Source organism: Aquarana catesbeiana, linkage group LG03 (assembly GCF_042186555.1).
Source record: "Aquarana catesbeiana isolate 2022-GZ linkage group LG03, ASM4218655v1, whole genome shotgun sequence".
Lineage (NCBI taxonomy): Eukaryota > Metazoa > Chordata > Amphibia > Anura > Ranidae > Aquarana > Aquarana catesbeiana.
In genome coordinates, this window is record NC_133326.1 from 608,601,858 (window position 1) to 608,620,910 (window position 19,053).

The 19,053-nt window shown below is 40.4% G+C and overlaps 1 protein-coding gene across 1 annotated transcript in view; it reads left to right on the forward strand.

The window, feature by feature from the left end:
• LOC141133089 (scavenger receptor cysteine-rich type 1 protein M130-like) overlaps positions 1–19,053 on the forward strand; it is a 58,622-nt gene that overhangs the window by 29,721 nt on the left and 9,848 nt on the right. The window contains exons 4-5 of the mRNA XM_073622218.1: positions 3,576–3,686; positions 17,756–17,889. Coding sequence (XP_073478319.1) covers positions 3,576–3,686; positions 17,756–17,889 — 245 coding nt within the window. The remainder of the gene's footprint in view (positions 1–3,575; positions 3,687–17,755; positions 17,890–19,053) is intronic.

A 19,053-nucleotide genomic window follows, 5' to 3' on the forward strand; every position in this document is an offset into this window, starting at 1 on the left:
AAGAAAGTGAGTCACAAACTCCCCCATACACAGAATTCCGGGTGTTTTCCGCTGCACCTGGGGGCTGAACAGAATGATAGGAAATGTATAATCTGCTGGAGGAGCTGCTGCTAAAGCAAGCATATTACTTTGCCCTGCATGAGTGAATATTTTAAAGTGGTTGTTAAGCCACTCTAACCTGTATACACCATCAGCACTGCCTCCTATTGTAGTATCCCCCTCTATGTGTGATTTATAAAAATAAATGCTGCAAATACCTCATTTCACTGCCGAGATTGCGATCACATGACCTGCCAGCTTTCTCCTTTCCTCCTCTGAGAGATGCACTGGGCGGGGCCTGAGATTCTTCTGCTGATGTCAGTCTGGAGGGGAGGAGAAGAGGAGAGAGCTGGCTGGTCATGTGATCGCAATCTCGGCTCTTAAATGAGGTATTTACAGCATTTATAAATCATTCACAGAGGGAGACACTGCAATAGGAGGCAGTACTGATGGTGTATACAGGTTAGTGTTATGAGAGCAGCAGGAGGGGGGAGGGGCGTCTCACACACAGACAGACAGGGGAGGGGGGAGGACACAGGAGCAGAGAGGAGACAGACAGCAGGCTGCTGATGACAGAGGCATGTAAACTGACCACATTGTTTGGTCTCAGCAGCCATGATACATTATGGTCAGTTTACAGAGGGGTGAGGAGAAACTGGCAGGATCAGCCAGGTTTTTTAGGTGTTACAGGGGGTCCAAATGACACAGGACGAGCACTGTGTCATATAACATGCTTTAAAGGAGCAGAGTCCTTTTTTTGGGGGGGTTAAGTAATTGAAGCTTTTAATTGATTTAGGCTTTTTTTAAATTCTTGCTTTTCCTTATAAGTAGTGTTGTGATGCATAGATAGATATGTAGATTAACAACTAGATGGATTTCTGGGTTTGACTGTAATGTGTACATGTACAGTAGTATATAAAGACTAAACTTCTTCTTAGTTTTGGATAGACTAGGGAATGGTTAATGCTGAACAGAGGGGAAGGGACATTAAACAGCTGCCACCAGTTGGGCAATGATGGAAAGTGGCATTTGGGGACTGGTCACACCAACGAGGAGGAAGCCTGCAGGAGCAAGGAATAAAGTATTTCAACTTATTTATTATCCCCAAGGCAAAAGGTGCCACTGCTAGGATAAATCATTTTCTTTTTTTTTCCTTTGGAGTTAAGCTTTAAGATGCCATTAGTTTTTTTTTTTTCTTAAAATTTTTTCTTTCTCTCTGTGTTCCTTTGGGGAGATTTCGCTTCACTTCCTGTCCCAGATACATATGAGGGTTAACGAGAACTAAACTTATTGATTTACATTTACAGGTTCAAAAAACCTTTACATGCCCAACACGTGGCGGGAATGTAACTGTCACATTGGTTGTACTCTCAACCAAACTGTCAAATCATCCTATGGTTGGTGTCATAACTGATCACATGTGCAGCATCAATGAAAGACGCAGATCAGACAGAGGCCAAGCTGGCAGTTTCTTTAGCTGAAAACGATAGGAGGGTTTAGTTCCACTTTAACCACTTCACGACCGCCCTTCTACTTCTACAGGGTGGCTGCTGTGTGCAGGATCACATATATATACGTGATACTGCACTTCCAGGTAGCAGGCGCACATGTGTGATTATGCACAGCAGGAGCCAATCAACGGGTACCGTGGACTCGATGTCTGCCGCCCCCCTGCCGATCATTCGTTACAGAGGCAGAATGATCTGCCTTTGTAAACAAGGCATATTGCCGTTCTGTCAGTAGGGAAGGCATGGATCCTGTGTTCCTGCAAAGCTTCCCCTAGTAAAAGCACCTCCCACACAGTACACAAACAGAGGCTAGGCACACAGTTAACCCTCGGATCGCCCCTGATATTAACTCCTTCCCAGCCAGTGTCATTAGTACAGTGACTGCATATTTTTAGCACAGATCACTGTATTAGTGTTACTGGTTCCCAAAAAAAGTGTCAAAAATGTCAGTTAGTGTCATATTTTTAACACTGCAATATTACAGGCCTACTATAAGTTGTTGATCGCCCCCCATTACTAAAAAAAAAAAAAAAAACATAAAAATTCCATAAATCTTTTATGAAAAAAAAAATACATACCGTATTTATCGGCGTATAACACGCACCCCAAGTTTATGAGGGAATTTTAAGGAAAAAAACTTTTAGGAGTAAAGTTTAAGGAAGAAAAACTTACATTAAAATGCCCATCAATGCAGCCTTATCAGTGTCCATCTGCAGCCTTGTCAGTGTCAGTGCAGCCTTGCCCCAGTGTCCATTGCAGCCTTGTCAGTGCAGTTTTGCCCCAGTGCAGCCTTGTCAGTGCAGCTTTGCCCCAGTGCAGCCTTGTCAGTGCAGCCTTGTCAGTGCAGCTTTGCCCCAGTGCAGCCTTGTCAGTGCAGCCTTGTCAGTGCAGCTTTGCCCCAGTGCAGCCTTGTCAGTGCAGCTTTGCCCCAGTGCAGCCTTGTGTGATCGCCGCGATCGCCGCCGACATACACAGCCATGTGTACATTCACGCCCAGTCCCGCCCTATGATGGACATAACACAGGTCCAATGGCGGGACTAGGCGGGACTATAAGCGGCGCCAAGAAAAGCCGAGGACTCTCGGGTATGTGTATCTCGGCTCTGCCGAGTCCCTGCAGTCTCGGTGCCATATTTGAATTTACACACGGCTGTGTATGTCGGCGGCGATCGCGGCAATCTCCGCGATCGCTCCTATCACACAAAATTTTTTCAGGGGAAAAAAGTGTGCGTTAAATGCCGATAAATATGGTAAATCTATCCCATAGTTTGCAGACACTATAACTTTTGCTCAAACCAATCACTATACGCCTATTGGGATTTTTTTTTTTACCAAAAATATGTAGTAGAATACATATTGGCCTAAACTGATGAAGAAATTTGATTTTTTTATATTTTTTATTGGGTATGTTTTATAGCATAAAGTAAAAAATTTAGTTTTTTTTTCAAAATTGTCAGTCTTTTTTGTTTATAGCACAAAAAATAAAAACCTTAGAGGTAATCAAATACCACCAAAAGAAAGCTCCATTTGTGGGAAAAAAGGACATACATTTTATTTGGGTATAGTGTCGCATTACCGCGCAATTCAGTTATAGTTTCAAATCACTTAAAGTAACGCAGTGCCATATCTCAAAAAATGGCCTAGTCGGGAAGGGGGTAAAACCTTCCAGAGGTGAAGTGTTTAAATAAGACATCTCCAATGCAAAGGTAAAGCCCCTCTTAAACAATCGTCACCGGAAACACCAGTCACCAGTTTCCTTTTTAAAAAATTCTCATCTCCTAAAAATGTTCGATTCTTCTATTATTTTTATATCAGAGACAATAGTCACCAGGACCAATAGTGGAGGTGAATCTCTTTGCAGGAAGACAGAAGGAACTTAAAACTTGACAGTTCTAACACTTCCGCACACAAAAAGAACTGCTTTTTAAAAACATTTTTAAAACTCTGACACAAAATAATAACTGTGTTAAGTTGTGTACTGTTTAAAAACTTTTGTTTAACTTTGATTTTCTCATGGCTGTCTTCCACAGGAAATGAGTCTAGTGTGAATGAATGTGAGAGCCCGGGGGAATCAGTGCAGTCTTGTGCCGCAGAGAAAATTGCTGCCATATCATGCAACCAGAACTTCATAGAGCCAAGAGGTAATGAGCATGGACACTCAGTACACCACATCACCACGTTTATATCATCCAGACTGACCACACTGTATATCTCATTCAAACCCATCAAGGGGATGTCTCCCTTAAAGTGGACCGCCACACTGCATTCTATTTAACCCCATTAAGGAGAGTGCTCCTTTAAATTTGACCTTTCTGCTGGACTGTGTAAACACCAAGATCACCGCATTTTATTCATTAACCACTTCAGCCCCGGAAGGATTTACCCCCTTCCTGACCAGAGCACTTTTTACAATTTGGCACTGCGTCGCTTTAACTGCTAATTGCGCGGTCATGCAATGCTGTAACCAAACGAAATTTGCGTCCTTTTCTTCCCACAAATAGAGCTTTCTTTTGATGGTATTTGATCACCTCTGCCGTTTTTATTTTTTGCGCTATACACGGAAAAAGACCGAAAATTTTGAAAAAAAATGATATTTTCTACTTTTTGTTCTAAAAAAAATCCAATAAACTCAATTTTAGTCATATATTTAGGCCAAAATGTATTTGGCCACATGTCTTTGGTAAAAAAAATGTCAATAAGTGTATATTTATTGGTTTGCGCAAAAGTTATAGCGCCTACAAACTAGGGTACATTTTCTGGAATTTACACAGTCTTTAATTTATGACTGCCTATGTCATTTCTTGAGGTGCTAAAATGACAGGGCAGTACAAAACCCCCACAAATGATCCCATTTTGGAAAGTAGACACCCCAAGGAAATTGCTGAGAGGCATGTTGAGCCCATTGAATATTAATTTTTTTTGTCCCAAGTGATTGAATAATGAAGAAAAAAAAAAAAAAAAAAAAAAAATTACAAAAAGTTGTCACTAAATGATATATTGCTCACACAGGCCATGGGCATATGTGGAATTGCACCCCAAAATACATTTAGCTGCTTCTCCTGAGTATGGGGATACCACATGTGTGGGACTTTTTGGGAGCCTAGCCGCATACGGGGCCCCGAAAACCAATCACTGCCTTCAGGATTTCTAAGGGCGTACATTTTTGATTTTACTCCTCACTACCTATCACAGTTTTGAAGGCCATAAAATGCCCAGATGGCACAAACCCCCCCCAAATGACCCCATTTTGGAAAGTAGACACCCCAAGCTATTTGCTGAGAGGCATGTTGAGTCCATGGAATATTTTATATTTTGACACAAGTTGCGGGAAAGTGACAATTTATTTATTTATTTATTTATTTTTTGCACAAAGTTGTCACTAAATGATATATTGCTCACACAGGTCATGGGCATATGTGGAATTGCACCCCAAAATACATTCTGCTGCTTCTCTTGAGTACGGGGATACCACATGTGTGGGACTTTTTAGGAGCCTAGCCGCGTACGGGACCCCGAAAACCAATCACCGCCTTCAGGATTTCTAAGGGTGTAAATTTTTGATTTCACTCTTCACTGCCTATCACTGTTTCGGAGGCCATGGAATGCCCAGGTGGCACAAACCCCCCCCAAATGACCCCATTTTGGAAAGTAGACACCCCAAGCTATTTGCTGAGAGGCATGGTGAGTATTTTTGCCTGCCCGTGCCATTCTGCCGACGTATATAGTCGTGCGGCGGTCGGCAAGTGGTTAAGGGCCCATTCACATTTGTACTGTCCTATATATGTGCTAAAGCTGAATATGTTACACGTTAACATGTGTTTCAATAAGGCAGTTCATTCAGACTAAAAATCACACCTGTACTAACAAACATGTCATACTTACCTCCACTATGCAGCTCGTTTTGCACACAGTGGCCCTGATCCTCCTCTTCTGGGGTCCCTCGGCAGCTGTCTCAGCTCCTCCCCACTTCTGATAACCCCCTCTGGGAAGCGCTCTACCAAGGGGGTTACCTTGCGGCGCGCTTCCGAGACCTGTATTCGACGTCCATAGCCGCCGACTACAGGACTCAGCCCCGCTCCCCGGCCCTTGCGTTATTGGAGTTGATTGACAGCAGCGTGAGCCAGTGGCTGTGCTGCTATCAATCTATCCAATGAAGAGCCGAGAAGACCGAGCAAAGGAAGAGCACGTTTGCGACGCGGGACTTTCCAGGGCTCAGGTAAGTAAAATGGGGGGCTGGGGGGCCAGTGATCGTAAGATGTTTTTTTACCTTAATGCATAGGATGCATTAAGGTGAAAAAACATGAACCTTTACAACCCGTTTAAAGTGATTGTAAACCTCAGACACGAAATATGAACAAAGCATATCCTTCTGTAGTGTGTACTTGTCTCAATTCAGAGCACTGGGTGTCTGCTGCTTTGTTCCTTTGCTATCAGCATGAATCACTTCTGACAAATTTTCCTGACAACAAGAAAAAAATAGTGACAGGGGAGGGAGCTCCAGTAGATTGACAGCGTTAGCTCTGTTTCTTTGTGGTGTGTGAAGGGGGTGTGTCCCTTCTCTCCAATCAGCTCTCAGAGCTCTCCTCACTGAACTCTGCAGAGTGTAATTTCAGCTCTCTTCCCATTTTTTCTGACAGCTCGGATAAGCTTTATAAATTATGGCTGTATTGAAGAGAAGACTAGACTGTACATAAACAGGTACAACTTTTGTAGGAGGATTTGTTTAATTTCTGTGTATCACCTGAGGCCAGTCACTTCACTGAGTATATGTAATGCTGCGTACACACGAGCAGACTTTACGGCAGACTTGGTCCGGAGGACCGGAGTCCGTCGGATAATTCGATCGTGTGTGGGCTCCAGCTGACTTTTTTTTCCAAAAGTTTGACGGACCTAGAAATGAAACATGTTTCAAATCTTTCCGACGGACTCGAGTCCGGTTGAAAAATCCGCTCGTCTGTATGCTAGTCCGACAGACATAAACTGACGCTAGGGCAGCTATTGGCTACTGGCTATCAACTTCCTTGTTTTAGTCCAGTCGTACGTCATCACGTACAAATCCGTCGGACTTTGGTTTATTGTGTGTAGGCAAGTCCGTTCATTCGGAAAGTCCGTCGGAAAGTCAGTCGAAAAGCCTGCCAGACCTAGTCCGTCAAAAAGTCCGCCCGTGTGTACGCGGCATTAGGGTTTACAACCTCTTTAAGCCATGCAGTTTTCAAAGGTCAGCTTCACTTTTAGTGAAGTTGTCCTTTAAAATGTTCCCTCCCCCCCTAAGTGGCAGTTATCAATTAAAATACTTACCATCACGCCTTCTCCTGAGTTTTCTACTGCAATAGTTCACCACTTGGCTTATTTATTTTCATGGCTTGTTTATAGTCATTGCGGCCTCCAGAAATCCAAAGTAGTACATCTTTAATCATAGGAATATACTGTCTGTGTAGCATACATGCCAAAGAGGAGCTGGCCAGATTTTCTTTTTGCAAAGGCTTCACATTGATGGGCAGGGTTGCACACTGAAAAAGGCTTTGTCATGTCTTGTATTTATAACTCCATCCTCACCTTATTTTCTAAGCAGCTTTCCAGACTCTGCAAATAAAAAGCATTCTTAGAACATGATGTTTCCTCCACCACACATCACAGTTGGGATAATGTTCTCGAAGCTATAAACAACGTTAGCTTTCCTAGGTTTTTAAGCTAAGGACAAAAATGTAATATTTTGGTCCAAGACCAGAGACATTTTGTGTACCTCCCACACTCCCTTAAGCTAATTCCAAAGGGAATGCCTTTTTTTCAGTAATAGTCTTGTTATAGTTGTTCTATGGATGTGTTTTCCCACCTCAGCTGTGGAGTTATAGCATATACAGTATATATATATATATATATATATATATATATATATATATATATATATATATATACACACAAACACAGTGCCTTGCAAAAGTATTCACCCCACCTTGGCATTATTCATGTTTAATTAACATGGATTGTTTGAGCATTTGCATCATTTAATTTACAGAACATGCCCACAACTTTGAAGATTTTTTTTTTTTTTATTGTGAAGCAAGCAACAAATAGGACAAAATAACAGAAAAAGTCAATTTGCATAACTATTCACCCCCCTAAAGTCAATACTTTGTAGAGCCACCTTTGCTATCACAGTTCTAAGTTGCTTTGGATAAGTCTCTATGAGCTTGCCACATCTTACCACTGGGATTTTTGCCCATTCCTCCTTGCAAAACTGCTCCAGCTCCTTCAAGTTGGATAGTTTGCGCTTGTGAACAGCAATCTTTAAGTCTGACCACAGATTTTCTATTGGATTGAGGTCTGGGCTTTGACTAGGCCATTCAAACACATTTACATGTTTCCCCTTAAACCACTCAAATGTTGCTTTCGCAGTGTGTTTGGGGTCATTGTCCTGCTGGAAGGTGAACCTCCGTCCTAGCTTCAAAAAACACACAGAGTGGTACAGGTTTTGCGCAAAAATATCCCTGTATTTAGCACCATACATCTTTCTCTCAACTCTGACCATTTTCCCAGTCCAGACTGCTGAAAAACTTCCCCACAGCATGATGCTGCCACCACCATGTTTCACTGTGGGGATGGTGTTCTTTGGGTGATGTGATGTGTTGGGTTTGCGCCAGACATAGAGTTTTCTTTGATGGCCAAAAAGTTCAATTTTAGTCTCATCAGACCAGAGCACCTTCCTCCATACATTTTGGGACTCTCCCACATGCCTTTTCGCAAACTCAAGACGTGCCATTTTTGTTTTTTGCTGAAAATAATGGCTTTCTTCTGGCCACTCTGCCATAAAGCCCAACTCTATGAGGCGTACGGCTTATTGTCGTTCTATGTACAGATACTCCAGTCTCTGCTGTGGAACTCTGCAGCTCCTCCAGGGTTACCTTATGTCTCTGTGCTGCCTCTCTGATTAATGCCCTCCTTGCCCGGTCCATGAGTTTTGGTGTGCGGCCGTCTCTTGGCAGGTTTGCTGTTGTGCCATGTTCTTTCCATTTGGTTATGATAGATTTGATGGTGCTCCTAGGGATCATCAAAGATTTGGATATATTTTATAACCTAACCCTGACTTGTACTTCTCAACAACATTGTCCCTTACTTGTTTGGAGAGTTCCTTGGTCTTCATGGCAGTGTTTGGTTAGTGATGCCTCTTGCTTAGGTGTTGCAGCCTCTGGGCCTTTCAAAAAGGTGTGTATATGTAATGTCAGATCATGTAATCTTGTGACAGATCATGTGACACTTAGATTGCACTCAGGTGGACATGATTTCAATAATTATGTGACTTCTGAAGGTAATTGGTTGCACCAGAGCTTTTTATGGGCTTCATAACAAAGGGGGGTGAATGCATACGCAAATGCCAATTATCATTTTTTTATTTCTGAAAAATAGTTTTATGTATATATTTTTCTAATTTTACTTCATCAACTTAGACTATTGTGTTCTGATCCATCACATATAATTCAGATAAAAAAAAACAAAACTAAAGACTGTAATGTAACAAACTAGGTAAGAAGCCAAGGGGGGGGGGGGGGGGTGTGAATACTTTTGCAAGGCACTGTGTGTATATATATATATATATATATATATATATAAAATTTAATGACCCAACCATAAATTGTGTTTCTCTAGAACTTTATTCTGGAATTTTTAATTTTGATCTCTAAACTATCATAAGATCATTTGATTTCATTGGGCTTTATTTTCACAGAAATAGAGGCCCTCCAACTAAGGATGTGACTTCTGATGGCAAATGTTGGCACCAAAGCTTAAAGTAGTATTAAATGCTCTAATTTCTTAAAATGTATCCATTCTGCCTAAGCCAATAAACATTGTACATTGTATACTGCATATTTGTCCCCAACACTTGCTATGTATACAGTACACCACTGTTGCTACCACAGTGCTTTGTGCTGCAAACTTCTGAGTAGAGCGCACATACTGTCAGTCTGACAGCACAGGGTCCTGCTGCTGTCAATCACCTTATTAGGAGGAGACAAGAGCAGGGGAGTGGCTTGACGCTTAGTGCTTCTGGACCATCTCTATGTGTAAGCTGCCGTCCAGGCCAGGAGCACGCAGATGTGACTCCACGGAACCCTGCAAGAAGATGGAGTCCCCCTAAAGCAGGAAAAAAGGAATAGTCCTATTTGAAACAAAGGAAACAGGCGGAGCCTAGCGGAGCAGACATGCATTGTTAGAGCTCCACACCGCTGAGGAGAGAAGAGAAGGACAAAGCGGAGCCTGCAGGCTCAAAAGGTATCCATTTGAACCTTTTTGCTCCAGGGAACAAACTGTGAAAGTTTGGGCAGGAAATATGGTACTGGGAGGAAACCGTGGCAGAAATAAAAATCACCTCACAAAGAGCTCACAGGCACTCACTGCAGCTGAAGCAGCTCCAGTCACCTCACAAGATACAGCATCAGGGCGCTCTCACAGACAGAAAATGTCACAGCAAGACTCTCCATTTGAGTCAGATACAGAACAAATCCTCTCACAAACTTCTCCACAAGCCTCCTCAGCATCCCCAGTAATATTATTACAATTTGAAAAGATGCTTCATAAGGCTTTAAAACAAACCTCAGACCAAATAACAAAAAGCCTAACCAAAGAAATAGGAGAGCTGGGAAACTGCACCGCAGCCTTAGAAATAAAAATGGATGAAATTGAAATTACAACCCAAGAAAATATAACAGAATTGGAAAAATTAAAAAAAGAGAATTTAATACTTCAAACTAAGCTCGAAGATTGCGAAAATAGAGCCAGACGTTCAAACTTGCGCATAAGGGGAATACCTGAAACTGTGACAGACCTGCAATCTACTATTACTGCTCTATTACAAGAACTAAAGCCAGATATCCCTATTGAACGTTTAGAACTGGACAGAGTACACAGAGCCCTCACAGCCAAAAAGAAAGATGGACCCCCACGTGATATAATCACAAAATTTCATTATTACAGAACGAAAGAACAAATACTAATTGCTGCAAGAGAAAAAAAGGAACTTAATTTTCAAGGACACAATTATCAAATTTTTGCTGACCTATCCCAAATTACTATTACTAAAAGACGATCCATGAAACCCCAACTAATGGAACTGCAACGCCACAACATTATGTATCAATGGGGCTTCCCCTTTTCAGTCAGATTTAACTACCAAGGTACAATTTACAGAAGCAGATCAGCAGATGAACTACAACAAACCCTTTTAAAATTAAATCTGACAGAACCCACAAGCAGCAACACTCCCACACGCAGAAGAATGGCGTCATCTTCACCTTCAAGCAGCACCCAGAAAATTTCAGAACAAAATGGGAATCATCATTCTCACAAAAGAGGCCGTTATGCCACATCATCCATGGACCAAGAAGATTCAATGGACTGACATCCTAATTCCTGATATCTCTTCATTTATTATACTAAGAGATGGTTCTCTATAAAAAACCTGTATTTATAACTGAATGTAACTGCATTCTGATAGTCACACACTGTGTGAGATCATGTTACATTCCAGTTATATTTCTTATTACTTCTGATTCATATAGCCTTAGAATATATAAGTGAAATAAGGAAATTCTTGTTCAGTTATATATTATCAGGTAATAACAATAGATTTATTACTTTTTAGGACAAATATGTTCAATAATCCAGAAGTAATGGAAGCTTTTTCTTTCTTTTCTTAAAACAAATATATTATTACCTAACTAGTTCCTAGAATTATGTTTTTGTTTATTCTAATCTGAAGCAATACAACCTCAATTTTATGAGTTAACATTTCTAAACAGTTGCATATGAATAAAATATGTAATTGTTTACTCTAAAAGGGTTAAAATCCCAAAATAATTCAAACTATCTTCATCAATACCAAAGTTATTAACAGTACCTTTCTAACTGAATTATTTAGCCTAGGGCAAAACTAACCATATACAACCACCCTGGAATAAATAATTTCAACAAAAACTATATTCTGCACTCCAATTAATGAAACATCATTTTGATGTCTTTTGACATAGCACTTCCCTCCTGTAAGCGGAAGATCCGTGTACCCCCATTAGCCCTCCTCATTCTCCCAACCATATTATGTGGGAGTGTGACGAAGGCACTTATTCCCCTGAGAGAGATATTTATTCTCTTTCACGGGTAAATTGTGATTACTTGCAAAAAATAATTTATACAATGTATCATCTAATCTCATATGTTTTTTGTTTACTCTTTACTCCAGAATTCACTGGTTTCTTTTCTATCTTTTCATCTCTTCAGTCCACACAGGTTGATCTGCGCAGTCAGCTCTGCATAACAAAAAGTAAGTCAAAACTATTTGATCTGTTGCCATGGCACCACTGAATATACTCTCCCTGAATGTTCAGGGAATAAATGTCCCTCAAAAAAGGACCAAAGCCTTCCGTACTTTCCATAACAAGAAGGCTCACATAGTATGCCTCCAAGAAACACACTTCACCAAAGATTCTACTCCAAAATATATTTCTCCTTTTTATCAACAAATTTACACGGCTTCTGCCTGTACCAAGCAAAGGGGAACTCTAATTGCATTTCACCGATCCACACCATTCACCTTATCATCAGAAATTAAAGACCCAGAAGGTAGATACCTGATACTCATGGGTTATATAATGGATACAGCAATCACGGTGATTTCCTACTACGCTCCTAACAAACAACCTACACCATTCCTCTCACATATATTACAAGTGATTAATACACACAAAATAGGAACAGTGATAATGTGTGGGGATTCGAACCAGGTCCTCCTCCCATTTCTAGATAAATCACCTTTTACACCATCCAAAATAACCTCTAGATTACCTTTTTCTCAACTTCTTTCCAAATACAATCTGGTAGATTCATGGAGAGAAAGTAACCCAATGAAAAAGAAATTCACTTATTTCTCGCACCCTCATCAAACCTTCACCAGAATAGATCATATTTTTCTAACAATAGGAATGATACCAGAAATTATTGCATCAGATATAATTCCGATTCCGTGGTCTGACCATAATGCAGTATACACTACTATAGCCTCAGCCATACCAAAAGCGCATGACCCAACGTGGTACTTACAGGACATAATGCTCAAACACCCACTACATCAGATGGCCATTGAACAAGCTTTAAAGGAATACATATCAATTAATAATACAACAGACATCTCCCCAATAACACTGTGGGAAGCTCATAAGCCTGTCTTGCGTGGTACAATACAAAGACAAATGGCACTATTTAAACGGGAACGCAAAAATCTAGCAAAAAAACTAGAACTCAATTTTAATGCAGCCTACATATCATTCCAAGATAATCCATCTCAGAGTACAAAATCTCATTTGGAAAAATCTAGATTGGAATACGATCTATTTCTCACTGAGTCAGTTGATAAATCCCTCAAACGCTCCAAACACAATTTCTACATGAATACAAACAAACCAGGTACATATTTGGCTCGGGCATTAAATTCAACTAACAAATCTTTCAAACCAATACGTTTGAAATTATCAAAAAATGTTTATACTTGTAATCCAGTTAAAATAGTCCATAAATTTCACTCACATCTCGCAACTTTATACAAGACAAACAATGAATTTAATCCTACAGAGGCTGAATCCTTCTTCTCAAAAATAACCTTACCTGAGTTATCTCAGAATCAAAAAAGCAGTTTGGATGAACCTATAACTATAGATGAAGTTGCTAACGCCATAAAAGACCTAAAACTTAACAAAAGACCAGGCCCAGACGGCTACTCGGCTTTATACTATAAAACATTCTCAGAAATACTCTCTCCCATTCTCACTGAAACTTTTAACAAACTTCTAGATGGACATTCTTTTCGGCAAGAAACACTAATGGCAATTGTTTGTATGATCCCAAAACCCCTTTCTGATGATACTTCCTGTGTGAATTATCGGCCTATCTCTCTGTTAAACCTTGATATTAAATTATTAGCAAAAATAATAGCAAAACGCCTCAATAGCATTATAGGAAAATTAATACATAGAGATCAAGTAGGCTTCATGCCAAATAGACAGGCAGGCGATAATATACGCAGGGCAGTGTTATTGGCACATATTGCTAAAAAACGGAAAATCCCTTTATGTTTTCTATCTCTCGATATTAAGAGGGCATTTGACACAGTATCCTGGCAATATATGCAATATTCATTACAAAAATGGGGTTTTGGACCCCACTTTTTAACATGGATCAAAGCATTATATAATAAACCCAAAGCCTATATAAAATATGCTGGATACAAATCTGATGCCTTTAATATCGAAAGAGGTACCCGACAGGGTTGCCCATTATCTCCCTTATTATTTGCCCTTATACTCGAACCCATGGCCCAATACATCAGAACAAACCAAACTATAACTGGCATTGAAGTAGGAGGTATCACACACAAATTATGTATATTTGCAGACGATATATTACTTTTTCTATCATCACCACAGGTCTCTGGTCCTAACTTAATACCAGCTCTTGATGGATTTGCAGCCCTATCCGGCCTTATGATTAATCCCAAGAAATGCCTAGTGCTTAATATTTCACTCACAAACATGGAGTTGATCCCGGCTAGGGCTGCACTCCCATTCACATGGGCAGAAAAATCAATCCCATATCTTGGAATTAATTTAACAGCATTTCATTCTGACTTATTCTCAACCAATTATCCTCCTGTATTAAGACAGATCACAAATCTAATAAAACAATGGTCGCAACTTCCTTTATCCTGGATAGGGAAGATTAATGCAATCAAAATGACTATTCTACCCAAATTGCTTTATCTATTCAGAGTCCTCCCTATTCCAATTCCTTCCTATTTTTTGAGAATAGTACAAAAAAGAGCAACTTCGTTTATATGGGGCTCTTCTAAACCACGTATACCTATACACACACTACATCTTCCCAAAAATAAAGGAGGCCTGGGATACCCTAATTTTACTAACTACTACAGAGCAGCACATTTGGCCAGTCTGTCCAAATACCATGCAAAACAGGAAATCCCATTATGGGTATTTATAGAGGCTTCAGAAAATGACCCTCTATTAATATCAAACTTATTATGGCTTGATCCTAAAGACCGCTTTAAAATTCATAATCCCATAACTAAACACTTCTTATCTCTCTGGGATAAACTAAAAACTAAATATCAGTTACAATCTCCACACAATCCTCTCCTTTCTTTTATCAGAAATCCGGCCTTTTATCCGGCATGGATCTACCCAAATTCTTTTAAAGCTTGGACAACATCAGGCATTCAGACACTAAATGACTTCATAGCATCTAAATCATTCCTTTCATTCCAATCGCTTAGAGAAAAATATGATCTACCAAACTCTGAGATATTTAGATATCTCCAAATCAAAAATCTCTATACACCATTCCTAAAGGGGGATACACCATTATCCCAATTATCCATTTTTGAATCAATCTGTACAAAAGATCCATTTGCTAAAGGTACAATTTCATCACTTTATAATCAATTATATGGAGTAGCAAATCTTAATAGACCCTCTTACGTTCAGAGGTGGGAGGAGGACCTGGGACGAACTTTAGAAGACACGGACTGGTCTAACATATGGCTCACATCTAAGTCATCTTCACCCAACATTTTAGCACTGGAGACAAATTATAAAGTCCTAACTCGCTGGTACCTTGTACCCGCTAGAGTGGCAAAATATTCACCTAATACCTCAGCTCTTTGTTTTCGAGGATGCCCAGAAATAGGCACACATTTACACATATGGTGGACGTGCCCAGTAATCCAAACCTTCTGGAAGGAAGTCTTCGTGATTGCATCTAAAATATTTAAAAAAATAATACAACCAGATCCTTATATAACTTTACTTAATCTAAAACCGGAATGGTTAACACTCTCTCAATTCAAACTTATGATCCAACTAACAACGGCTGCAAAACAAACAGTGGCCAAGGCATGGAAATCTCCTACATTGGTACTAGCAGAAACAATTCACAGAATGAATAATACAATGTCCCATGCTAAGATGGTAGCCATCGATCAAAATCAAATTCCAAAATTTGAAAAACTTTGGCATTCTTGGATAAAACAACAGTTCCTGTCAAACTTCAATGACTCTGTCCTGTTGCCATGGTAGCAGATTAAATGACTTACAGAGACACCCATTCTAAGGCTTCAAAGAGAACTAAAAAGAATAATAAACTGACGAGCGGGACAACCTTGTGGACCATACCTCTGCCTTTCTACCCTTTTTCTTCTTTCTCTTTCCTTTTCTCCACCTTACGATTAAAGCTCATTATCAGAATTTATTTGACCTATATACACTCTACTTGTAAACAATATGTATAGTAGGTATAAATCATTTAAATACCTACAAAAGTAAATGATATATATCTTTAATTTAGGTTTACGTGAACCCAATGTTTAATATTTGAAATTTCATGATATTTACCTATATAAACCCTACTGTAAAACAATGAGCTTACTTTATAGATCCTTGTAAACTTACTTTATGTATCTTTATAATATTGTATACTCAATAAACTTCTTTTGACAAGGAAACAAAGGAAACAAAGCAGCTATAGGCTTTATAGGAAAAATACACAGCAAACCTGGAAAGTACTGAGGATTGCAGAACTTTTAAAATTACAGGAATTAAAAACAGCAAAGATGGTGAATGCTTATCAAGACTTTTCAGTTTTTTATTTGTACATGAGGCGGAAAACTATGTAATTTTTTTTCAATATTATGGACTACTTTATGTTGAAAGGTGACATAAAATTCCGATTAAAATGGTTGTAACTCAAGTTTGTAACTCTTCAAAATTTAGACAAGAGGAAGGTTGAATACCTAAATGAAAGCACTATAACATTTCTTCATAGACCCTTATATTCCTTGAGCCTTTCTCTGTGCTCCCTTGATACACCCCACTTATCACACATTTGATTGTGTGTGCCCTACTGATCTATGGAACTCTTTTCCCTTTTTATTTTGTCTATGGTGCTCTTTAAGATAGATAGATAATACTTTATCATTGCCCACATACAACAAGATTTCTCAAGGTACTCTACAACAGCAATATTAAAAACGTCTCTCATCACAACCACCCATGCACACTTCCTAACATACACTATGTTACCAAAAGTATTGGGACACCTGCCTTTACACGCACGTGAACTTTAATGGCATCCCAGTCTTAGTCCGTAGGGTTCAATATTGAGTTGACCAATCCTTTGCAGCTATAACAGCTTCAACTATTCTGGGAAGGCTGTCTACAAGTTTTAGGAGTGTCTATGGGAATGTTTGACCATTCTTCCAGAAGAAGCATTTGTGAGGTCAGGCACTGATATTGGCCTGGCTTGCAGTCTCTGCACAAATCAAGGTCCATAAAGACATGGATGAGCGAGTTTGGGGTGGAGGAACTTGACTGACCTGCACAGAGTCCTGACCTCAACCCGATAGAACACCTTTGGGATGAATAAGAGCAGAGATTGCAAGCCAGGCCTTCTCGTCCACATCAGTGCCTGACCTCACAAATGTGTTTCTGGAAGGATGGTCAAACATTCCCATAGACACACTCCTAAAGCTTGAGGACAGCCTTCCCAGAAGAGTTGAAGCTATTATAACTGCAAAGGGCCAACTCAATATTGAACCCTACAGACTAATGCCTTCCGACGGAAAATGTGTGATAGGACCTTGTTGTCGGAAATTCCGACCGTGTGTGGGCTCCATCACACATTTTCCATCGGATTTTCCGACACACAAAGTTTGAGAGCAGGATATAAAATTTTCCGACAACAAAATCCGTTGTCGGAAATTCCGATCGTGTGTACACAAATCCGACTGACAAAGTGCCACGCATGCTCAGAATAAATAAAGAGATGAAAGCTATTGGCCACTGCTCCGTTTATAGTCCCGACGTACGTGTTTTATGTCACCGCGTTCAGAACGATCGGATTTTCCGACAACTTTGTGTGACCGTGTGTATGCAAGACAAGTTTGAGCCAACATCCGTCGGAAAAAATCCTAGGATTTTGTTGTCGGAATGTCCGAACAAAGTCCGACCGTGTGTACGGGGCATAAGACTGGGATGCCATTTGCTTTTTTTAATGCAAAAACTGAAGAAAAATAATAAATAATTTTGTCTATATCCAGTATGAAAATATTTCTGCTGCTAGTGTGCCAAAAATTGAATTTGTGATATTCTATCTCTAGATAACAGATCATGGAGACTGTCCAGGGGCCGTTCTTCCTGTGATGGGCACATTGAGATATTTGCAGAGGACAGATGGAGTCCTGTATGTTTTACAAGCATCAAGGGAATGGATGCTGCCTTCTTCTGTGAACAAGTAAGCGTCTCCAACACAGCAATCTTCTTTAAACAAAAAATAAAAAAGTGAATTCAGCCACCCAGAAGACAGCTGTACTGAAAGTTATGTAGTCTAATGAGCTTGCCTTCACTCTGTTCCTTTCTATAGCATGATTGCAAAGGTACATTTAAACAAAAAAAAATAACAACCATATCATACTTATCTCCATTGTGCAGCTCGTTTTGCACAGAGTGGCCCCGAACCTCGTCTTCTGGGGTCCCTCGGCGGCTCTCACGGCACCTCCCCACATCTGATAACCCCCTCGATGAAGCGCTTCCCCGAGGTGGTTACCTTGCGGCGCACTCCCAAGTCCAGCATTCGGCGTCCATAGAGACCGAATGCAGGGCTCGGCCCCGCCCCCGATGCTTGCGTCATTGGATTTGATTGACAGCAGCGGGAGCCAATGGCTGCGCTGCTATCAATCTATCCGATCAAGAGCCGAGAACCCCGGGCAGAAAGACAGCGTGTCCCCACTGGGTAAAGTTCGAGGGTTCAGGTAAGTAAAACAGAGGGAGGCTGGGGGGCCGGTCACTGACAGGTGTTTTTTCACCTTAATGCATATGATGCATTAAGGTGAAAAAACACGAAGGTTTACAACCCCTTTAATCCTCAATCAGTGCACATTGAGGATACACCACTGACCCTAGCTGGGGGCTGGATTGTAGCAGGCTGAATGTGGCCCATGGGCTGTAGTTTAGAGGCCCCTGATTTAAAAGAATGGGGAGAATCAAAAGTGTCTGTCAGGTTGTTATTGCTCTCACCGTCTTCCTTTTTGCAGTGACACCTGCTCTCCCATTTTTTCTGGTTTTAATGTTACTAGGATAGGAAATGAGGGTAAATCTCCCAAGTGAGGGCACAGGCAGCAAATAAAACAACAGACTTTTTCACTCTTACCCACTAAAAGAAAAAGCTGGATTTGGGGGGTTTACCTTGAACAAGGTAAAAAAATACTGACAATTGTTTGCTGAAACAATAAACAAGTCAGTCTGTGAATGACATCAGTCACTAGTTTTAAAATGAACCCCTTTGCAGTGCTATAACAATTACCATATCTTTTGGGTCTGGCAGTAAAGGGGGGAAGAAGGCTCTATTTCCCTGACAATGTCTACCTACTAATGAAACGCATTGGGCAGGCATTGGCTT